This window comes from Musca autumnalis, unplaced genomic scaffold (genome assembly GCF_047663935.1).
Source record: "Musca autumnalis isolate F117 unplaced genomic scaffold, ASM4766393v1 scaffold_1, whole genome shotgun sequence".
Lineage (NCBI taxonomy): Eukaryota > Metazoa > Arthropoda > Insecta > Diptera > Muscidae > Musca > Musca autumnalis.
In genome coordinates, this window is record NW_027411644.1 from 176,571,831 (window position 1) to 176,596,325 (window position 24,495).

At 35.3% G+C, this 24,495-nt stretch overlaps 2 protein-coding genes and 2 long non-coding RNA genes across 4 annotated transcripts; 2 read left to right on the top strand and 2 right to left on the bottom strand.

The window, feature by feature from the left end:
• The first annotated feature begins 255 nt into the window (after positions 1-255).
• LOC141390969 (uncharacterized) lies at positions 256-1,461 on the top strand. The gene is made up of 2 exons (XR_012409533.1): positions 256-772; positions 823-1,461. It is a non-coding gene; the product is annotated as an uncharacterized lncRNA (long non-coding RNA).
• A 2,696-nt stretch (positions 1,462-4,157) lies between these two features.
• On the top strand, positions 4,158-5,253 carry LOC141390971 (uncharacterized). The gene is made up of 2 exons (XR_012409534.1): positions 4,158-4,330; positions 4,400-5,253. It is a non-coding gene; the product is annotated as an uncharacterized lncRNA (long non-coding RNA).
• Positions 5,103-7,008, bottom strand: LOC141390970 (uncharacterized). The gene is made up of 6 exons (XM_073963891.1): positions 6,876-7,008; positions 6,606-6,804; positions 6,423-6,542; positions 5,986-6,101; positions 5,869-5,910; positions 5,103-5,630 (listed from the first exon to the last, which is right to left on the bottom strand). The coding sequence occupies exons 1-6, from the start codon at positions 6,943-6,945 to the stop codon at positions 5,446-5,448; spliced, it is 732 nt and encodes a 243-aa protein (XP_073819992.1). The 5' UTR covers positions 6,946-7,008; the 3' UTR covers positions 5,103-5,445.
• Positions 7,009-23,260: 16,252 nt separating this feature from the next.
• LOC141389349 (uncharacterized) lies at positions 23,261-23,918 on the bottom strand. Its single transcript, XM_073960747.1, has 3 exons — positions 23,859-23,918; positions 23,475-23,789; positions 23,261-23,410 (listed from the first exon to the last, which is right to left on the bottom strand). Exons 1-3 carry the CDS (start codon positions 23,916-23,918, stop codon positions 23,261-23,263), a joined length of 525 nt encoding a protein of 174 aa, XP_073816848.1.
• Between the last annotated feature and the right edge of the window lie 577 nt (positions 23,919-24,495).

Genomic DNA, 24,495 nt, shown 5'->3' on the forward strand with positions numbered 1-24,495 from the left:
TTGACACCGAGACGTGGTCAACTTTCGGTACCAACAAGGGCCGTGCTTAATTTGTCCACCGATGTGCTCAAAATGACAACGTTGCGTTTTTAATATTGGTAATTGCAGCCGATTACACACGAGTAAAAAATGACAACGGTGGTGCATGTCATACACGGTCGTTGTCAATTTACCATTTTTTTGTGTTATTGAAAGAGAAAGGACGCATTGTGCAAAAAATTTATTGAAAATGGATATTAGCTGTGTTCCAGAACTAAAAAGTTTTTACAATTTTTACGACTTTTACACATTTTTTACCAGAAAGCGTTCCCGTACACCAAAAAGTAGTAAAATGTTCAGTTCTCTTTAAACAAAAATGGCGCTGAAAAGCGCTCTCTTAAAAAACTTTTTACTCGACAAATTTGAGCGTGTAAAAGTGGAAAAACTGTCAAATTTCGATTTTGACATTTGTTGACAGAAACAAACAACAACAAAGTAAACCAAAGGAAAACAAAAACATAAACAAAACCTAAAATTTTTCAGTGAAATTAGAAGCTGTGAAAAATATAAAAGAAAAATCTAAAAATATATAAAATATAAAAATTGTTGAAAGCAACATCTGAAAAAATACAAAAGCTTGACTTTTTTCGCATACATTTAAATATACACAAATTGGAAATGGACGACAATTTGGCTCATCTCATACTTGATGATTCCAGCAGTGACGGCGAATGGCTTCTTGAAGACTCCGATGACGAAGAAGTTTTGGAAAGTCTGATGAAATCTGTAAAAGGTAAAAATATGTTCGCACCATACCATGATTGCAACATTTTGTATTTTTAGAAGGATCAGCATCATTTATTTAACTGTTGTTGGTTGCAAAACTCTTTACCTGCATGTAGCAATTACTTTTTCCTGACATGTCTTGGAACAAGTTTTTAGTACAGACGGCGAATATATGGAATGTGTCTGCACGTTTTTTGACATCTCCTTCCAAAATAAATATTGCCTAAAACTGTTGGCCGTGACACCCGCAATGAAATTGGGCTGCACAAAATTGAACTTCAAATAGATTTTCGTGCATAATGCAAAAGGAAACATAGTCAATAAAATGATTTTTGGATGCAATCATGTCTCAGGAAGACCAACAATTAGAGCAGGCTGCATCTACAAAAAATTCCGAATCCGGTGTTGGCTTCTGATACATTACTTTTATATACCCAGCCTTTAGGCTAAAGTGGGTATATATGTACATGCACTTTCATACGACCAAAAGGTGCCTCATCGGAATAATAGTTTTAGACCCTAAGCACGTTTGGATGAAATCCCTTTCCGACAATTTGGAGTATATTTAGCCATATCCGTCTGTCCGGCTGGCTGAATCGTCTATTCCATTCTGTACCCCCCCCCCCCCCCCCACACACACACACACACAAAAGTTTAAATATATTATCTAAAATGCCATGTGCGATATATCTTAAATTGAGCGATTTATTTTAAGTTCCTTGCGTTAAAAATTTGTGTTCAAGTGCAATTATAGGTCTGTTTTAGGATCTTTTAGAAATTATTACCGAAGGCACTCGTTGTGATCTTGTTTATAGCGATATTATATTCATTATTATATTTCCAGAGTAGTTAATATGCTTCGGAAAATGTATTCTACTGAATTCTATTTGGTTTTAAACCCCAAGTATGTTTGTGCGATATCCGTTTCAGACAATTTTGAGTAGATCTAGCAATGTCCGTCCGGATATCTATCTGTCTGTCAGGCTGGTGCGCACGATAACTCTCGAACGGATCAATCGATTCGGTTCACATTTTGGGTATCGAAATATTTTGTCCAGATTCGATTTAAGTTCGAAGATGGGCCATATCGGTCCATTCCTTCAAGTACCTCCCCCACAAATGTTCCAAAATTGTCGCAAAACTTGTGCGCGCGATAACTCTGGTAGGGAATAACCGATTTCGTCCATACTTTGCACATCGTGTTATTTCTACCAAACTTAGATGAGGTTCCAATATGGACTCAATCGGTCCACTCCATCGGGTACCTCCAACACAAAATTTCGGAGAGTTTAGTTTAGGACCTGCTCTCAAATCGCTTTGATTTTTGTTTACGCAAGTTGTATTCGCTGTCCTCTATACGACGCTGTAAGTTTCAAGTCCATACTTTCTGAGAAAATAGCCTGAAAGTTACAAAAAACCCTGTGACACCGTGTGTAGTGGTTGGAGCGCAAGATAACTCTCGAACGGATCTGCCGATTCGTTCCAAAATTTGGCTTTCGTAATATTTTGTCCAAACTTAGTTTAAGTTCGAAGATAAGCCATATCGGTCCACTCCTTCAGGTACCTCCCGCACGAAAGTTCAAAAATTTTCGGAAAAATTGTGCGCGCGATAACTCTGGTAGGGAATAACCGATTTCGTCCATACTTTGCACATCGTGTTATTTCTACCAAACTTAGATGAGGTTCCAATATGGACTCAATCGGTCCACTCCTTCGAGTACCTCCCACACAAAATTTCGGAAAAGTTCAGTTTGAGACCTGCTCTCGAACGCCTTGGTTTTTGTTGTAACATCTTGTATTAACTGTCCCCAATACGAAGATACAAGTTTCCTCAGGGGCAAGTCCATACTTCCTGAAAAAAAGCCTGAAAGTTGAAAAACAAACCCTATGACACAATGTTTATGGGTGGAAGCGCAAGATAATTCTCGGTCCACCCTTTCAGTTACCTACCCCACAAAAGTTCAAAAATATTCGGAAAAATTGTGCGCACCATACTTTACACATTCTCATAATATTTGCCAGATATAGATCAGGTTGAAATATGGATAAACCGATGGTGCGCACGATAAATCTCGAACGGATCAATCGATTCGGTTCAAATGTTGGCTTTCGAAATATTTTGCCCAAACTTACTTTAAGTTCGAAGATGGGCTATTTCGGTTCACTCCTTCAGGTACATCCCCCACAAAAGTTGGAAAATGTTCGGAAAATTTGTGCGCATGATAACTCTTGAAGGGAGTAACTGATTTGGTCCATACTTTTCTCATCGTAAAATGTGTACCAGACTTAGATAATACTTCAATCCGTTCGGACGCTAGAGTGATTTCCACAGACGGACGGACATTGCTATATCGATGTAGAATTGTACGCTGATCAAGGATATATATATATAGTTTGTGGGGTCTACAATGATTATTTCGAGTAGTTACAAACGGAATGACAAACTTAATATACCCCCCATCTTATGGTGGAGGGTATAAAAATACCGAAAATCAAGAAGTACGCTACTATGGGGATATAGGAAGACGTGGACCTATACTGATAATACTCTTCTGGAATATTTTATAACTCTTGGAAGACTATATAACGAATTTCAGCCATTTCGGTGGGATATTGACGTCACAATCTTCAGTATTATGAAAATCGGGAGGTACCGTTCTAAGGGGGCTATATCGAAACGTGGACCTATACCGACAAAATTCTGGGCGAAAGTTTTACACCTAAAGAAGATTACGTACCAAATTTTAGCCGTTTTGGTAGGATAATGAAGCTAAAACCTTAAAAATTCCGAAAATCAAGAGGTACCGTTCTATAGGGGCTATGTCAAAATGTGGACCGATATATCCCATTTTCAATACCATCCATCCTGCAAGTAATAAAAACTTCTGTACCAAATATTGACTCTCTATCTTTAAAATTGCTAGCTGTATCTTGATTTCAACAGACAGACGGACATGGTTAAATCGACATAGAATTTTATGCTGATCAATAATATATATACTTTATAGGGTCTCCGATGAATATTTCGATGTGTTACAAACGGAATGACAAATTTAATTATACCCTCCATATGGTGGAGGGTATAAAAATGATACACGTTTGCTTTTCACCTGCGCATTTGTGACGTTTTCAAACACTTAGCTTTGCAGTTGTTAAGTACTACGGCGTTAAGAAAAATAATACTTAACACCTTTGCAACTGACGATACGGAAGTTACCCGGATTAAATATTATTGTAGCAGTGAAAATTCTCCAAATTATGATATCCTCGTAGGTTTCGCCATTTTTGAGATGTAAAAGTTCAAATTGGGACAATGGACTGACGTATTAAATTTGCTTATTAAACAGTTTGTTATCCATTATAATCTTATTTGTAGTTTTCTTTGATTACAGTGTCACATCAGCTCAGTGAGATTTGGTGTTTTGATGTCAAATGAGCTGGCTTTTTGTTTTTCGCTTTACGTCTTTAATGGGCAAAACATGATCCCCTAAAATATGATGTACACTGCGAGATGTTGATATATGACTTAGTAACTTAAATATCAAAGTTATGAACAGTCAAAAAGGTGAGTATGTCGTAAGAATTTAAAAAGTAGCTTTTTAATTTACTTTTACCTTAAATCTATATGATTCAGATACGTGGGTGCAGACGGAATATCTTAGTTTTGAAAGAAATTGATCCGAAATTGAAACTGGCTGGCTTAAATATGGCATCACATATATAGTTTGGACGCAACCGGAATTTTGAATTATGAGCGATTGAAAACGGAACGAACATGTGGCACTTTCAAGACTTGGAATTTTGGATACGAAGAAAAGCATAGTCGCCCTGTGGAACCGTTCAAAAACCAGGCTATAAATGTGTCCCATGCGAAGTGGAAAAGTGCTTCAACAAATGCTTTAAGCGTATTAAAAAACTATTTCAATAGTCCTCGTATTTCCAATATAAATGTGGCCAAAAACTATCAACAAAGATTCAACAGAACCACAAATTCTTCTTTGAAAGTGTTTGCGTCCCAATGAAATGCAAACCACAGAACGCCACTGTCATACTTTTCTCAAAAGATCATCAAGCCAATTGAACATCATCTTCTTCAGACAAGCACTATCTAACAAAAATACAAGTGTCAATAATTTTTATCATGCTATACAACTAGACTGATCCTAGTAACTTTTTAATAAATCTACAACAACGTCTTAACAACAAACATATGTGTCAAGTGCCGAAACAATTTTGTTTTTATAAAACAACATGAGTTCCAAATGTGGAAATATTTCAACTACTGACCTATGCAATTATGAATTCAGCTTGGCAACAAAACAACAATCTGTAACAAATTTTTCTGGAGACATTTTTTATTAGAGACAAATGCCCATTATAAATTAATACATTATTTAAATATTATGTACATTTAATTTTTTCGTTTTTAATTCATAAAATATTTTAATTCAATAAAATAGTATTTTCTTTTATACTAGTCCTTTAAAACTAATTTAGTTTTCTTTTAATTTAATGTAATTGTTAATTCATTTTGTACTAGACTTTCCTTTTAAACTAATTTAGTAAATATTCTTGTCTTTTAAATCAATTTGATTTGTAACTCATTTTGTACTTTTTGGAACCGATTTTGGTCCTATGGACCATTTATAAAAATAAATTGAATTGAAATTGCAAAAATGCCTATGTTTGTTTTTCTTTGCTACATAAATGTGTAGCAATTTTTCGGAGTAATTCGTTTCTTATCTCATAGCTCCTTTCTTTATTTTCAAGGTGCTTCAAAACAGCAGAATGGTATTTCTTCTTCTCTTCCGCTATTTCTTGCAATATTTTTTGGGATTTTTTCTTCGGGTTCTCATTTTCCTTTTCTATAACAAAAATTTTTTTAAATACGCAATCCAATTGTTGTCATTTTTATACGTTTTCTTTTGTTATTGAATGGATTTTAAGAAATAAACAATTTTGGACACTTTATAAATATAAATTAAATGTTGATGCTGACGAGATCCTCCTTTAATTTTAATGCTCACTTCTAACTTTACATCTTTAGTTATAATAACAAAGGAAAACGTATAATAATAGCGGCGGTTAGCGTCTTATAGGTACCTTTAATTTTATTCAAGTCGGCTTTAGATGTCGAAGGAGTATCTGCAATAGAAGAATATTACATATGTATATGTTTATAAGTATATATTGCAAATTATTAAAATTTTAAGTTCTTACCACTATCATCGGAAAGTTCATTCTTTTCTTCATTCGCCTTTCCCACTATAAAATCGCTGTCCAGGACATAATCCGGGTTTATGGACTTTTTATTTCCCAATATATTTTCGAGCTCCCTGTAAGAAAGTAGAATTAGACTAAAGTCGGTGACAATCTTTTGGCATAAGATTAATGTAGTGGCTGTATTTAGAAAACCCCACAGGTAGGTCTTGAAAGCTGATTACGCCATTATATGTCAGGGAAGTCAGTATTTCCCGATATATAGGCTTTGAAAGTTCCGAAAAATATGATCGCGTTAGCCCAGTTTAGCCTCCATCCCATAGGAGGAAGACTTAAATATATTCGACAAATATTTTAATTTTGAAAGCTTTCTCTGGAACAAGTTTCAAATCCAGCCACTACATTCAACTTGCTCCCAAATTTTAAGCAGTACTTACGTTTCGTATGGACAACTTAATCTATTTCGTCCAGTTTGCGAATTATTAAGTTTAGATTTTTTATATTGCCTCTCCATAGCCCGAAACTTTCCTTCCACTTGCTCTGGTGAAAATAAGTACCTGAAATCGATTGACAGCGATCACTAAACACCGAAGCAATAATTGACGTAGATTAGCCATTACCCATTTTGCTCCAAATTTTCAGATATTATCTGCCAAAGCTTTTTCTTATTTCTTAAATAGGCCGATTTCCCGACTTTTGGCATAAGATCCTCCAAAAGTGTCAGCATGAGCCTTATGGGGGCTTCAAGCCAGGTCTGCTTTCCCGGACTTTGAAATGCGCCACGCTCAAAATCGATAAATCCATATTCTTCACTGTATTCTACAAATAATTAAAACAAACAATGAGTGAAAATTATAATTAAAACTTATATTTTATTAATTTTTACTTACCAGCGTCCATTTTTGTTCCTCCTTTCGTTTTAACCGATTGTTTTGTTTTTATGTCAATCAGCTGTTTCATAGCGCCATTTTTGTTTGACAGCTATTTTTGATTTTGACGTTTTTACACAATGTTACCATTTTTCCGTTCCCGAACTTATTGGAAAAACTTTTTCGTGAGAGCAACTTTTTTTCGATTTTCTCTTTTACGAGTTTTACTATTAAAAAGTACGGGAACGAAGCTAATATTAAAGAAATTAATTCGCAAGAGCCTCAAAATATCATTGGTGAGTTGCTAGAAATCGATGGCAATATTGTTGTGGTTCGCGATACAAGCCATTACAGCAGTCAAGATGCGGAATACAATGAGGACGATTATATGTTAATGGAGTTCTTAAAAGGAATAAATATGGAGTCGCTTTTTGAACACTTAAAATGTAAGTAAATAAAAATGAAGTTTTCAGTTAATCAGTGTAATTAACAAAGAATATTCTTTTTTGTTCTTTTAGCATCACATGTAATATATCGCAGTTTCCAGTACTTGAAAAAAGAAGATTTAAAGGAAGCAGTGCCACCTTGGGACTGCGTGTTGAATTCAGAGAAAAGCTCTTTGCTTGGAAAAAACGAGAGGTACGTATTATTTGTATTACAGTGTTGAACTCAGTATTAATATTGTCATAACAATAGCTCGGGATTGATGACGAAACTATGTCAGTTCCATCTAAAATAGGTGAATGGTGGAAACGCAACGAGACACCTGAAAGTACTCCTGGTACTCCCGGTACTCCCGACACTACAGGTTCGAACTGGTCAAAAGCCAAAGGAATTCTGTCAGAGGTAAAGTAAGAGTAATATTTGTGTAAGCATAGTTAATGTAGTTTTTTATTTAATATAGGATCTAAAGGAATTGTTAACACATACCTCGAAGGGGAAACTAGGGCTTGAATGTAGTAGTGCTAATAAGAAATTAAGTGACGAGCAAAGAGATGATATAATTAATATAATTATTGAAGATATTTTAACCAACAATGTCAGTCTTTACGCTCAAGTCTATATACGCATATTGGACGAAATTTGTTCCGTTTTTCCTCTTGAAAACGAAATGAGGGTAAGATTAACAATATAAATAACGTATATGATTATGTAGTTTCTTAACTTATAAAACGTCTTTATTTTTAGGATTATTATTACATTTCAAGAAAAGGAAAGAACAACGCAAGCGGAAAACTTTATGCCAAGTATAGAAACCAGAAGTCCAAAAAATAAAGCTTTTGAATTCAGAGCCTAGCACAAGCAAAGCAGCAACTCACACGTCTCCTAATTTTTGCAACAAAGATGTTCCCGAAGTTGATGAATCAGTTGAAAATTCATTGAAAGCTAAGGATACTAAGAGAATGTAATGATTGAGGATCGATCTGCGAAAATGGAAAAGATCTCTTAACATACGGCAAAGAGATATAAAAAATTTAAGTAGCCATACATTTCGTCTAGAATGGCCGAAGTTGTCCGATGCAAGAGCTTCGTATGAAGTTGGTTCTCTGAAGGGGGATACAACTTTTTAAATACCAATTTTAGATTTTATTACTTACCCATTTCACTTATATCTTATGAATAATGGAAAAGTTTGTTTCAGAGTTAAGTTAATTTAATCTGTTTCTATACATTGAATATATGTAATTCGAATTGTTTTGTCAAATCTAATATGTATTTATATTGAATTTATGTAATTGGTTACGTTTAATAAAATACTTTTCAAAAAGTTTCATTTCTTCTACTAAGGGTATAAAATGGGAAAGGAACGGATATCAAAAAAATTACCACCATTGGTTTCAATCTGAAAACGGGGCGTTGACGATCTGACAACGAAGCGTTGACAATCTGACAACGGGGCGTGCTCGAAATGACCACGTATGTGCTCATTTCATGCACGTTTGTTGTTGAAACCGTTGCCAAAATCTCGGTGTCAAAATGACAACGGCGTGCTCATTTTGACACCAAACGTGGTTGATACACTATCATACACGGATGTGGTCATTTCATACACGGATGTTGTCATTTTTTCTCTGGGTGTAGGAGTAATAGAAACTTCTTTACCAAATTACAAAGCTCTATCTTAAAAATTGCGATCTGTATCTTGATTTCAACAAATGGACGAACGGACATAGTTATATCGAGAATTTTGCCCTGATCAAGAATAAAATACTTTATAGGGTCTCCGATGAATATTTCGATGTGTTACAAACGGAATGACAAATTTAATTATACCCTTTATATTATGGTGGAGGGTATACAATCGGGAGGTACCTTTCTACGGGAGCTATATGAAGGCTTGAACCTATATCGACAAATTGCGGGTGGAAAGGCGTAGAGGAGTACCAAAAAATTTCAGGTGGAAAGTTTTATAATCTCAACGAATACTAAATACAAAATTGTATCGGTGAGATTTTGAGGGCACAACCTTCAAAGTACCGAAAATCGGGAGGTACGCTTCTATGGGGCCTGTATGAAGACGTGGTCCTTTACCGACAAATTCCAGGTGGAAAGTTTTATAATCCCAACGAAGACTAAATTCCTAATTTCAGTATAGGTCCACGTGTTGTTAGAGCCCAAATATAAGGTTGCCTTCCATTTTAAGATTTTTTTAATTTAATGTATTTTGCGGGCTTTGTGATAAATTTTCGAACCGAGATAGCTGTAATTTAATACTGTGTGTTGCCATAGTATACAAAAGGTCAATTCAGAAAATTGTAAATATTGGTCCATGTTTTGTAAGAAACAACGATGAGGTCCGATATGAGTTCTTTTAATGGGTGTATTAACGGTAAGGATACTCTGCTTCCGCAAGGAATAAGAGGAAGAACTTAGTATTTTCATATACGATACTAATTGCTCCTATTTTCTGCAATACAGTTCGTAGTGGAGGGTATAAGAAGTTCGGCGGCATGGTCGAACTTAATGCCGTTCTTACTTGTTTTTGTAAGCTCTCGTAAAATATACATATGTTTTGTCAGCTTGTCCTTGTACTCTGTTGGGGCACATAAGACTGATGTTGAATAATTGAGCTTTTAACTGAGTTGCAGCTAGTTTTTTATTCACCAGGATGAAACTGAAGACCAAATGTTTTAACTCCGCCAAACTACAAATCCCTTATCTACAGAAAGATGATGGACAGACCCCACTTAATTGTGTACCAAAGACACAACAAGAACATCTAGAAACTTTTATGGTATAAAAATAAAATTTTAAACTCTCTCCATTAATTACAGCGTAACGGATGTCGGGTACAGAAAACTTATTCTTGAATGTTTTGAATGGATTTTTTTTGTAATTATGTAATCACATTAATTGTTAAGATTAATGTATAGATTGTGTTTATTGTTGGAATTGTATTTGTTGTTAGTTTGTGGACAACTTGTATACATAGTTTCTAATATATATAAACCGATTTCAAAATTCGACTTTCGAACACATCATTCATTCTTCAACAATCAACATCAACCATTTGGAAACAATGATCGGCAAACAACATTTATTTACCATGGCGATAATTTTGTTCACAGTATTTGTATCAGCAGAGTCAAAGGTATGTATGAACCATAAAAACAAATAAAACTTAAATTCATTTTATCCTAACATTTTTCTATTTCAGCGTGATTACAGTCTGGAAATTGATTACATTACACCAATTGTTAAGGATATACCTTTTGTTAGTGTTATGAATTTTTCCCTAACAAATCCAAAATCTGCCAATATGGATTTAATTCTGAATCGAAATATTACCAAATGGCCAATGAAATTAACCGTTTATATGCTAATGAAGGGCAAAAAACATCGTTTTATATTGCTACAAACAAACCTTGAAATATGCCAGGCCTTAAAGGATAGACGTTGGAATAAATTTGTGGGTGTGTTTGCAAATGAACTACTTGCAAAATCGAATTTACCACCCAGATGTCCTTTTGTTGAGGCAAGTTTAATAATGGTTTTACTTTAATCTAAACATAAAGAGGATGTTGTGATTTCCTTTTCAGAATGTACTCTATACGGTGCGGAATTATACAATCGATGATGATTGTTATCCTCCAGCATTACCCGATGATGGTAACTGGGAGTTTGTCTTAAATCTTAATATGCCTAATATTAAAACAGGAACGGTTAAAATTGCTGGAAGTGTAAAAAAATAATTTGTGAAGCTGTATACATAACAATGTATCTAGTTTTGAAAGAGTCTATGGTTTTAAATCTTTTGTAATTTTTTATTTGAAAGGTAATTAGTAAAATGTATGCATGTCAAATATTGTGTTGCTCATAATTGTACATTACTACTAAAATACATAAACATGTACTATTTGTTACACACGTGTCAAAAGTTATGTAAAAACAGAGCAAAATTCAATAAAGTCGAGGCTAGCAGCCATTCGAGGTATAATATCAAAATCCCTGCTTAAAACAAGTTGATGGACAAGGCATTAAGTGGACACAGGGTAAGTAGCAAAGTGGAGTATAAAATAGAGCTGGGAAACTATCGATAGTCCAACTATCGTTTTGATTGCTGTCGTAAAAAAACTTTAAGTCGGCCACCAAATCAAATTATTTGGGTTATTTGTTGCGAATTATATAAAACTTAATTGATTCTGAGTCCGATATAAATAACTCTTTAGAACAGTAATCTGGTATAAAAGTTACAATAACATACTTAAGCAGGAGTACAGAAGATAGATTCTAACCGATTCCAATTCTCAGTTGGTCGTTTTCTCTGGACGGGAGATCAGCTATCAAAAATCAAAACGACCAACTGCTACAATGAGAAATGGAATCGGTTACATCCCACGTTCTCCGGCTTCAATTAGATTAGGAATCCGTTCCACCACTGGTAGAAGTATCAAAAGGGCGATATAATACAAAGAGTTTCTTGAATGATATAACATGTTATAACACCATCTATGTATATGTCTATATGACAGTTGTCTAAGAAAAATACAGTTTTGAAGAAAATTTACCTTTTTAATGGGAAGCTATAGCTTTTTCATGTTGGTATCCTATTTAGCATAGCTCTTATCGGAAGTCGTATAATCCTAGCCATATAATATTTATAGGTTTTCTGGACAATAAAAATGCCGTCGTCAGAGGGATATGAGAAGTAAGACAGCAGCCGATTTACTGTGACACATATTGACCTGCAGAATCGTTTGCACCACAGTCCGTTCCATCACGATTCCTTCTTTAAGACAATCGATGTCCCGCCGAAGAAAAACAACCAATTACTTCAATTAAAAATAAAATCGTCTACACACCAGGTCGAAATGTAGCGTACCCTTGCGATTTGCATGCATTATTTGAAAGTTCCCTGCAATAACTAGGCGTTCCACCGGATTCAGTTAGAGACAGAATCAGTTTATTTATTATTGTCTTTTTAGGACGAAGGCCAATTATTTATGAAAGTTTTATTAATTATGGATTAATCGAGCTAACATGGCCTAAGGAGTTTTGTATTGAAAAATGAATTCTAGCGTTATACCACAACACACATTCAACCAATTACCCTACGGACCGTTTCGCTTGGTGGTTGCCAAAGCTCGTCAGGGGTATTTTGAATGTTGAAGCAATCCATATTCCAATAATTACACTTTTATGCCCTCTACATTTCAATAGTAACAATTTTCATAGTTTTGTTCGTTTGTCATTGTGAGTTTGTAAATATTCCAATTTCCCATTGTGATTGATTCATTGTATTTTAAAGTTAACTGACAGAATGCAACTATGTAAATAATTTATTCTACTACTCTTGTAAAACAACTCATTAATTGCTACTTTCGATATACCATTTTATGCAACTGTAAACTATTACTAATATATTTACGCCTTACTATTTCTTCTCACGATTGGTACTTAAGCTAGAACAAAATTCAATAAAATCGCTCAGTCTGTGATCTACATTCTAACGCGTTAAATAACCATCAGATAAGATCACAAGGGGTGATCTCCATTCTAACACGTTATGGTAACTATCAGATAAGATCACAATGAGACAACTTGTCCATCCGGCAGTATACAACAACCCTCACTTGTGTTTTCCTAAACAATCGACACCAGATTGTTATAATGGCGCCCAACTCGTGGCCATGTATCACGATCACACCAACCATAATCTGTGAGTAATAGCCGAGGACAACAACAACAAATTCAATAGCACAGCGTAATTCTTGGAACGATCAGTTGCCGCATTCGTATCCAAAGATGAGCCACTAGAAGAAAATGCCTGTTGGAAAAGAAGCTTGATGACAACTAAGTACGTGTACGATGTATGAGTTTTACTCCAGGGTGAGGTAAACATACATCCACCTTTGCTATCAGTTATTCATCTTTACTCATGCAAAATGAACCGCGAACCATGTTGGGAAAAAGAAGGTTGATGAAAAACCAACAATGTACGTGTACGATGCAGTTTTACTCCAGGGGGAGGCAAAACACATCCACCTCTACCGTTAGTTATTCACCTTTACTGCAGGGGGAGGTTCCGGAGAAAGTCTTCAACGCCATCTTTATGCAATTACTACAGTCTTGTTGGCACAATAGCAGTTTCAACATCCGATTGTTCCTGGTTCAGTCCATCCTAAGCAGAAGCAACAATCCTGATGCAGGTTACAATAGAAGTTCAATAATCCGTAATTTCTGATGCTTCATCGGGACGCTTTCAGCATCAGAGGGGGAGACTGAAGCAATCCATATTCCAATAATTACACTTTTATGCCCTCTACATTTCAATAGTAACAATTTTCATAGTTTTGTACGTTTGTCATTGTGAGTTTGTAAATATTCCAATTTCCCATTGTGATTGATTCATTGTATTTTAAAGTTAACTGACAGAATGCAACTATGTAAATAATTTATTCTACTACTCTTGTAAAACAACTCATTAATTGCTACTTTCGATATACCATTTTATGCAACTGTAAACTATTACTAATATATTTACGCCCTACTATTTCTTCTCACGATTGGTACTTAAGCTAGAACAAAATTCAATAAAATCGCTCAGTCTGTGATCTACATTCTAACGCGTTACATAACCATCAGATAAGATCACAAGGGGTGATCTCCATTCTAACACGTTATGGTAACTATCAGATAAGATCACAATGAGACAACTTGTCCATCCGGCAGTATACAACAACCCTCACTTGTGTTTTCCTGAACAATCGACACCAGATTGTTATAATGTTAATTAATGGCTAGAAGACAAAGGCTGATTTTGATAACTTCTATTTATACACACATTTTTACAAATTTGTAAATATGAAGTATTTTATTGAAGAATTTTTCTTTTATCAAGTCACCCTAGTGTCTTGTCTAGAAATCAATTTCTCAATACATACACATGTACAATCGAAGGGGGTTTTCCTTCATGAATTGCAATGCCTACTTTTTCAGTAGTTAGATTGGCTGTGGCCTAGAGCGCTAGAACCTCGACAACATTGTCTATTTGTTGGAGAGGACCCAGGTTCAAACCTCAGCCGGGGCAGCCGGGCTCTGCTGTGAATTTTTATTTATTTATTATTGTCTTTTTAGGACGAAGGCCAATTATTTATGAAAGTTTTATTAATTATGGATTAATCGAGCTAACATGGCCTAAGGAGTTTTGTATTGAAAAATGAATTCTAGCGTTATACCACAACACACATTCAACCAATTACCCTACGGACCGTTTCGCTTGGTGGTTGCCAAAGCTCGTCAGGGGTATTTTGAATGTTAATTAATGGCTAGAAGACAAAGGCTGATTTTGATAACTTCTATTTATATACACATTTTTACAAATTTGTAAATATGAAGTATTTTATTGAAGAATTTTTCTTTTATCAAGTCACCCTAGTGTCTTGTCTAGAAATCAATTTCTCAATACATACACATCAGTTTCCTCACAATTCGAAGTTGTCACTCAGGATTCCTGGCTTTTATTGGGGATAGGCTATTAATCACTGACAGTTTATCTGTGTTACTTGGAGGTCTTCCTATGGGAGAAGTTCTTTTGATTCCTAAAACATTTGTGGCCTTTGAGGCCTTGTGATGACAGTGGTATGATAGTACTAAATGGAAGAACTATTGGGGATGAAGCAAGTCACTACACCTTCATAAATACAATGGGAAATTCAGTAAACGATATAGCTGCTGTAACATACGAAGGTTTAAAGCTGGTTAGAAGGTTTGAAGTTGAGGAAAAGATTTGGTCGGATCACTTGTCACTGACAATAGAGATTGAAACGCGACAAACACGAATCAACACAAAGCCGTTATGTCTACTTCCAAAATTGCAGTGGGAAAACAAGGTAGGAGATATCAAGAAACGTTGAGCCGAAATTTAATAATGACAAAAAACAAAGCGAAGACTGTAATTAAAGGATTTATCTTGTGTAATTTATAAATCTGCCATAAAATCAAACGCAAATAGCAAACCAAAAACTTACAAGTCTAATTGGTTCAACTACAGTGCTCGTAAAGAATATTGTAAACGTCTTAATATCTTTAGAAGAACCGATGCATCTTCTTCTTCTTTATTTGCCAATTCGGTTTCCGAATTATAGACGACCAAACCAATATTACAAAAAATCATTATTTGCTTAGGATATTATAATTTCACATATTTTTCAGGATCTCTGCAAAGGCATCTCTGTCTCTAGCATCACTTAAAAGTCTTCCAGAATCCCGAATTCCCGTCCATACTTGGATATTGTCTAGCCATATAGTTTCTTTTCTGCCTCTTTCAGCTCTGCCAGCAATAGTTGTCCGTAGTATATTTTGTAACAATTTGTATTTGGGGTTTCTCATAATGTGTCCTAGGTATGCTGTCTTTCGTCTCTTTATCAAATCGATCAACTCCCTCTCGCAGTGCATTTTTCTCAGGATTTCGGCATTAGGTATGAAATCAGTCCATGATATTTTCAGTACGCGCCTATATATCCAGATTTCGAATGCCCCTATGTCTGCTGATTTTAAAGTCCATGTTTCTACAGCATATAGCAAAACTGACCAAACATATGTCTTTATAAATCGTCGCTTTAAGTAAGATTAATATCATGACTTGACAAAATGCATCAGACGATAAAATATTATACTTGAAAGCCCTATGTGCTTATAAGAGAATATGTCGAGAAAAGGAAAAGTGAATATGCGAGAGAGTTAGAGTTACAGCTATCAAACACAGTTGATTTAAAACAATGGTGGGAAATTGCAAAGCAGATAAGAGGCCAACATTTGAAGATCGGAACAAATTTATCTGCCTAAGATTTCAGATATTATTTTAACAAACTTTTAATCCATCAGCAATTCGCAAACGATGTACAACACGCAGCAGATAGAGAAATCGATGTGCTGGAAATAAAAGAAATATTAAAACGCACAAAGGAAAAAAGGTACCAGGAATAGACAGAGTGCGATACGATTTCTTTAAGTATACATCACAGGACACTATAACAAAATACTCAACAATGGGAACATGGATGACATAATGGAAGTGTCAGTAATATCCATAAAATCCATAAAAATGGAGACTATAACATGGCAAGTATGGTGCCACCGTGGTGCAATGGTATGCACACCCGCCTTGCACACATAAGGTCGTGGGTTCGATTCCCCGGCCAGGCAACATCAAAACACTTTTCAACGGTGGCAAAAAACCCCTCAGTAATGTTGGCGACATCTCCTAAGTATTTCAGCCATGTAAAACTTCTCTACAAAAGTGGTGTCTTAGACACGCCGTTCGGACTCGGCGATAAACTGTAGGTCCCATGTCATTGAGCTAATATGAATCGGGGTGCACTCATTGATATACATAAGAGAAGTCTCCTTGTCCCTTATGGGGTGTTTGTGGAACAATTATATTATATATTATATAACATGGCAAGTAATTATAGAGGAATTTCCCTAATGAACTCGTGTGCCAAAATGTTTATGGGAACTCTGAAGAACCGAATAAAAATCTGAGTAGATTGGAATAAAATATTAAATGACTGTCAAGCTGGCTTCAGATCTGGATACTAGACGGTAGACAATATTTATAATCCCTCGTAAATAGTGCACCATAAATTTCACGAGAAGAGAAAAGTCTATTATCTCTAGAAGACTCCTAATCTATAAGCTCCACACTATGGGGATGTCAACAAAAATAGTCAATCTGTTAGAGAGTATTTACAGAAATACAAGATGTGTAATATGGACAGGAAAAGAATCATCAGAGAGTTTCAATACTTATAGGAGAGTGTGTCAGGGATGTTTATTGTCGCCTTTGCTTTTTACTCTATACCAAAACGATCTCCATGACCACATAGAAGGAGCATTGAATATTGATGAGCTAAATATACGCGGATAATATTGCTGTATTAGCCGATGATAAGGACGTTCTACAGGAAATAATAATAAGACTGGAAAGTTACTGTGTAAAATGGAATATGGTAGTAAACTTGGCAAAATCCAAAATAATGTTATTTCGAAACGGAGCACTGTGGGCGAAATTCAAATCTAGCGGAGCAAAAGTCCGAACACTGACCTTATGTTATATGGAAATAATTAATGGCGTCCTGTTCTAAACATCTTGCGGCACCCAAAAACAATAAACAAATTTATATTTTATTGTAGTTGGCTGTTATCGACTTTTTTGGTATTTGTTTTGTTTGTCAAAAATTGTGGGAAAAATTAAAGTAAAGAGTGCATAATTGAATTTTTTCCAACATTTTTGATGTGCTGCTTTAAAAAGAAAGTGATTGCTTAATTAATTGCTGTTGTAAATATTCAAAAAATAATCTTTAATTATTAAGACAAAACTTTTCGACTTTAAGTATCTTATATAAAGTACAACTAACCGGGGATAACCGGGGATCACTTCCGAATATTGTTTTTCTTAAAATACATACTCCGAGGTAATTACTCCGAAAATTCCGACTGCTACTATTTGCAACTCTTCATTTTATCGCCATTTTATTTTGAAGTAAAAAAGTCGTTTAGTTTGGATATCATTACATGGAACCTATACCAAAACCTGAAGCTTTGCCTCCACTTTTTTTGGGAGAAGTTTTTTTGGCCACTGGTTACCCTAAATGCCAAAATACAGCTAAGTCGGTCAGGAAAATTTGTTAAAAACTTTAAAATAAGTAAAATCGGACAATACCTATATATGGAGGCTAAACCAAAACGTGGATCTATGTCCCCAATTTTTGTGGAGAAGTTTTTTGGCCTCAGGGAATCCGAAATGTCAAAATACAGTTGACTCGACCAGAATATTGAGCAAAGTTATTCAAACGGCGAAAATCGGGCGGTACCGCTATATGGGATCTAAACCAAAATGTGGGCCAATATAGACCATATTCCATAACATGGGGCCTTCGGTCATAAAAAACATATGATCAAAATTTCAATAGTCTATCTTAACTAGTTTAAAAGTTATTAATTTTTCCCCGCTAGATTTGGATTTCACCCACAGTGCGGAGGTCGATTGTCTATACAGGAAAGATGGCATTACCGTAATCACGAAATCGAAATTTTAAATGAATATTGCTATTTAGGTGTCAATATAACTCCAAAAATGTTTTTCTCCAAACATGTTGAAAATAGAAACATCAAGTCAAAAACCTGCATTAATGCAACATGAAAAGATGTGTTAAATAGACCTGTAGTGCGATTCTCTAACACATTTTTTGAGTTACCGACAAAAATCGTTAAAATTAAAACGCAAAATTATGAATGAAAAGTTCAAATAAAAGTTGACAACACTCTTGCTATCGGTAGAACTTTACGACTACTTTTTATTCGTCGCTAACTTACCGAAAAATATCGTTAATTACCGAAATTATAAGCATTTTAATTTTACCGATTTTTGTCGGTAACTCAAAAAAAAGTGTTAGAGAATCGCTCTACTGAAATGTCATTAATTGCGAAGTGGAAGATTTTTCAGAGTGTTTGTCGAACAACTCGGATATACGCAGCGCAAATATCGGGATTTGGATGGTTTGAGGAAGTAGATAAGTTTCAGCGGTATTTTCTCAAAAGAGTATTAAAACTACCGGATTCCATACCAAATTATGTATTGGCACTAGAAACGGATGTTCCTGAAAATCATTTTTACACATTAAAACTCCATTTAGAGTATATTACCAGTACCGTCCATAAGCATAATATCGAAAGGCTACCGCATATTCTCTCCTCAAAAATATGGGAGAGACGTTTATTTTGGGCAAAAGCCATAGAAACTCTTGCTGATGGTGTAAATATCACAACATGAAATACGTATATAACATAACAGGAGTGATGGATATACTCAGAAGAAGAAGAAGCTATTTGGAAAAACGAGAAAAGGCAAAACAGATTTTACCATTTTTTGAACCCAGATGTTGGTACAGATTATATGGTTAATATCTGGAATTCGAACAAGATTTCAACAATAATGAAAACAAGAGCAGATGTACTTCCTCTAAACGGGAACAAGTTTGGAGAAAGTGATACTAAACATTGCGCCTTATGTAACTCTGGTGATGCAACATTTCATTGCCAAATGTCCAATTTTACGTGAAATAAGAAGATGTTTTTCGGAAGATCATATTTAGAAGAAAATTAATTAATAAACATTTTAAATGGATATATTGAAAATGGATGGGAAAAGTTATCTAATCTAATATAGAAATAGCATAATTCAACAAATGTTTTAAATGTATATAAATTTATTTATACTTTACATATGAACAGAATTTAAAAACTGCAAAATTTGACACACAACTTCATAGTTATTGTCAAAATATCTATCTTATTTTGTTTCTTTTCTTAATATGAAATGTTATAAATTAGAATTGTAAATTATGAAGTAAACAAAATAAAACTACACAAACTAAACCAAAACTACTTTATTTTTTTCCAGTCACCTTGATCTGCATTATTTGAAGATAACTCCGATGCTGATCTCCATACTGCTCAAAGATATACGGAATCTTACAATTTCTCCCCCTGTGTCTATGAAGACCCTAATTGAATGAACCGCTTCAAGAACAGGACTAACATGAATGCCAGTGGCTGATTATCCGTATAGTTGAAGGTCCCGCTAATTCAAAGATGGAAGAAATCGTTTCCACTCCAAATGAAACAGTAGATTTCCTCAAACATTCGACCTTTGAGCTCCAGACCTTTACGGGGCACCTAGTGTTTGCAACAGATTGCAGTAAATAAGTTGTCCTTCTTCTTTTGCCTCCGGAGCTATCGACATTGAAATCGCAGCGATAGACCATTCTTTGTTTTGGATTTTTGTACTGAAAGCAACGGTTTTCGGTTTTTTGGCAGAGATGGTAAAAAACTTGGTATACCAAGTATTTGTTTGCTGTGGCTCCTCACTTGGCTTACATCGCTATTCTCGATTGGGTGTTGAAAAAAGTCCCTGTCCTTGTTTTCCAAAGTCTCACAAATTGGTCCCTCTTTCTGCGACCATGCAGGAGCTGAAATCCCAGAGGACCAGTAATGGACCAACTGTTATTCCTCCTGCGCTTGTCATACCAATGTTTTTATACCCTCCACCATAGTATAAAGGGTATATTAAGTTTGTTTTCAGTTTGTAAAGCATTAAAATCATTAAAATCATTTGCGACCCTATATATTTGGGGTCTTTGGGTTTTTTGTTTGCAAGCAGGTCAAATTCGATGATGACTATATCGGTCCACTATTTGGTATAGCCCCCATATTACGGTACCACCAGATTTCAGGTATTTAGAAGTTTTAGTCACATTTTCAGACCAAATTAGCTATAATTTGGCATTTAGGGTTACTAGTGACCAACAAAACTTATATTCCAAAAATTATGGAGATAGGTTTTTGATTTGGTCTAGCCCACATTCCCGATTTTCGGTATTTTGAGCATTTTAGCTAAAATTTTTAACCGAACAGTGGTCACAAAACATCTCCACCAAAAATTGTCAACATACGTCCATGTTTTGGTATAGCGCCCATATAACGGTATCTCCCGATTTTCGGTATTTTACTGATTTTAGCTACATTTTTGAACTGAACTACCTGTAATTTAACACTTGAGGTTCCCAGTGGTCAGAAAACATCTCCACCAAAAATTGTCAACATAGGTCCATGTTTTGGTATAGCCCCATATAACGGTACCTCCCAATTTTCGATATTTTAAAGGTTTTAGCTACAACATTTAACCGAACTAGCTGTAATGCGACATTTGAGGTTCTTATGTGTTACAACACTCCTTCACCAAAAGTTGTCAACATAGGTCCATGTTTAGGTATAACCGCCATACAACAATACTACCTCCCGATTTTTGGTATTTTGAGGATTTTAACTATAGTTTTTAACCGAACTGTAATTGTCAAAATAGGTCCATGTTTTGGTATAGCCCCATATAACGGTACCTCCCAATTTTCGGTATTTTAAAGGTTTTAGCTACAACATTTAACCGAACTAGCTGTAATACGACATTTGAGGTTCTTATGTGTTACAACACTCCTTCACCAAAAGTTGTCAACAAAGGTCAATGTTTAAGTATAACCGCCATACAACAATACTACCTCCCAATTTTTGGTATTTTGAGGATTTTAACTATAGTTTTTAACCGAACTGTAATTTGACATTTAAAGTTCTTAGGGGTCAAAATTGTCAACATAAGTACATAGGTCCATGTTTAGGTATAGCCGCCATATAACTGTACCTCCCGATTTTGGGTAATTTCAGGATTTTAGCTACATGCAGTTAAACCATTTGATATACCCTGTAGTCACGAGACTTCTCCACTAAAAATTGTTGGCATAGGTCCATGTTTTCGATTAGCCCCATATAACGGTACCTCCCGATTTTCGGTATTCTTCCCAGATATAGAACGGTACCTCCCACATAAAATTCGAAAAAAAAGTGAAGTTTGTGAGCTCCGCTCGGACCGTTTTGAAAATTTTCTAGCAGATTGACTCTGCGGCCCCCTTTACGGCGGTACAATTTTTTCGGGGGCAAGTCCATACTTCCTGAGATAATGATCTAAAAGCTTCAAGAGACCCTATCTTAACCAACTATATGGACACATCTGCAAGATAACTCTCGCAGGGAGTTTCTGATTGATCCAAACGTTGCCTAACGTATTATTTCATCCAGTCATGATACATGAATCATGTTGCATTATGGACTATATCAGTCCGAAGGACGGGACTTCCCAAACTAAATTCGGTAAAAATGCAGTTTGAGGACTCGTCTCGGATCTGTTTGAAATTTTTTTACAGAAGATTGTTTTCAAACTCCCTATAACGGTACAAGTTTTTCGGAGTAAGTCCATACTTCTGGCACATTATTAAATGGCACATACTTCTGGCACATCGGGAGGTACCGTGGACTTATACCGACAAATTTCATACAGAAAGTTGTATACCCCAAAAATTTCTGGGAAAAAGTTGTATGCCCCCAACGAAGACTAAGTACTAAATTTCAGCCATTTCGGTGTGATAATGAGGCTTAAACCTTCAAAATACCGAAAATCGGGTGGTACCGTTCTTTGGGGGCTATATGAAGGCGTCTAGTCTAGGCGGCAAGTTTCATGTGGAACGTTCAATATCCCAAATGAAGACCAAATTCAGCCATTTCGTTGGAATATTGAGGCCACAGCCTTCAAAATACCGGAAATAGGGAGGTGCCTATACTTACAAATTTCTGGGGGAAAGAAGGCTAAGTGCCAAATTTCAGCCATTTCGGTGTGATAATGAGGCTAAACCTTCAAAATACCGAAAATCGGCGGTACCGTTCTATGGGGGCTATATCAAAACGTGGACCGATTTAAACATAAAAAACATATTTTTCAAAATTGGAGAAGTTGTCGTCTTTATGAGCACGCCATATCTTCCAATATTTTGACGTCCTTTTTTGGTTTCCTTAGTTTCAATATGATTACTATCGAATCCCATATAGGAAATAACAATAGGTGACGACAAAAATTAGGGTTTAGGCCAGGAAAATTGTCTTCTTAACCGTTATGCCTCATAAGTACTTGTGCAAAAATTCCTAGGTCAACTCCTTCTATTTTTGTCCCCGTTTACAAGAAAGCGGCACCATTGTTCGCCGCGGCCGTGGGATATTATTTGCGATATTGCGATATTATTTAAGTCCACAAGACACTTATATAGTTGGCTATAACAAAGAGTCGGCCTCCTCCTTTCTAGGCGATCGAAAAATATTTAAAAATATTTTATTGTGATTTTAGTTAAGAATAGTAGCGTTTACTAAGAATTTTCAATATTTTTCTTTATAATTTTATACTTTATTGAAACAGAAAATATACAATATTGTTGTACTAAAACAAGGGATTGCACAGACGTAGTTTTATATCTTTATCACAATATTTTAAGAAAAGGGAAGAATATATAAGGAAATAGTTTTCTTTACTTTCGGACATGACCAGAAATTTTAAAAAATCCCGCATTTAAATCATTACTATTTATATTAAAAACAAATTCCCAAGCTGTTTCGGGTAAGGTAGATGGAAAGGCATCTTCGTTTACTGAATAGTTCCGTGCCCAATATAAAACATTCTTAAAAAAAGAGAACAAATTAAAGAAAAATAGTCTGTCAAAAATTATGCGTGTTGATAATTACCTCCACAAATGGACCACGATGCGGCACATTGGATGTTCGTAAAAGTTCCTTTTTAAAAATGCTCAAAAAGTTATTCGGAGCTCTATCTTGTAGCAAACGACAGACATCAAAATTAACCTGAAATAATGATATGCGACGCTTGGCCTTCGTTAGCAGATATAAGGATGCTCTCGCAGGCCATTTGCTAATGTTGCGATTAAATATTAAATCCATATTCATGGTCTGTTTATTGGTTTGAGAGAAATTCAAGGATTTTATAAAAGTTATATCCTTCAGATTGACTGTTATATCTTCGACTTCAATACTAAAATCACGCTAAAATTGGGAATATGGCAAGGATTAAATTCTCTCATGTTTTTTGAAAGTTTGCCGAATGTGACTTACCTTAGCCTCTGCATAAATCAAAAGAATACAAAGCGATATTACTAAAAATGTCTCCGCCATGGTCGTCTGTCTTCACAGTGGAATTGCTGAAAATTGTGTGAAATTGCGCAAAAGTGATGAATATAAAGCCTATTACTGACACATGAAAAAAGAGTATTTCAAATTACAAATAATTAAGTAATTTGGAAAATGTTTGTTTATTCCTATAAATTGCATATAAAATACCATTAATTAAGTATAAAGTGATCTATTGTGGATGTCTAATAGATAACGATTTGTAAATCATCACGTCATGTCTTGCTAAGGCAGGCAAAAAGATGCAATAGAAAATATAATGCCAATACCTGGTCCAAATATTATATGTGTGAGGGTTGGGTGATAAGTGACTGACTCATCATCACCTGACGGTAAAATTTAAGTTTGGCCGGGCCGAACTTTCGATTATAAAAGTACTAAGCTCTTCCACCAAGTCAGGGTTTATTCCCAGGAGAAGTGGAATATGTTAACTGAAGAATATCACTTTCTTTTAAAGAAGGTTCATTTTGAATGAGACCGTGTGGGAGGTACGTGAAGGAGTGGACCGATATGGCCCATCTTCGATACTCGAATTTCTAATTTGGTTCGAATCGGTTGATCC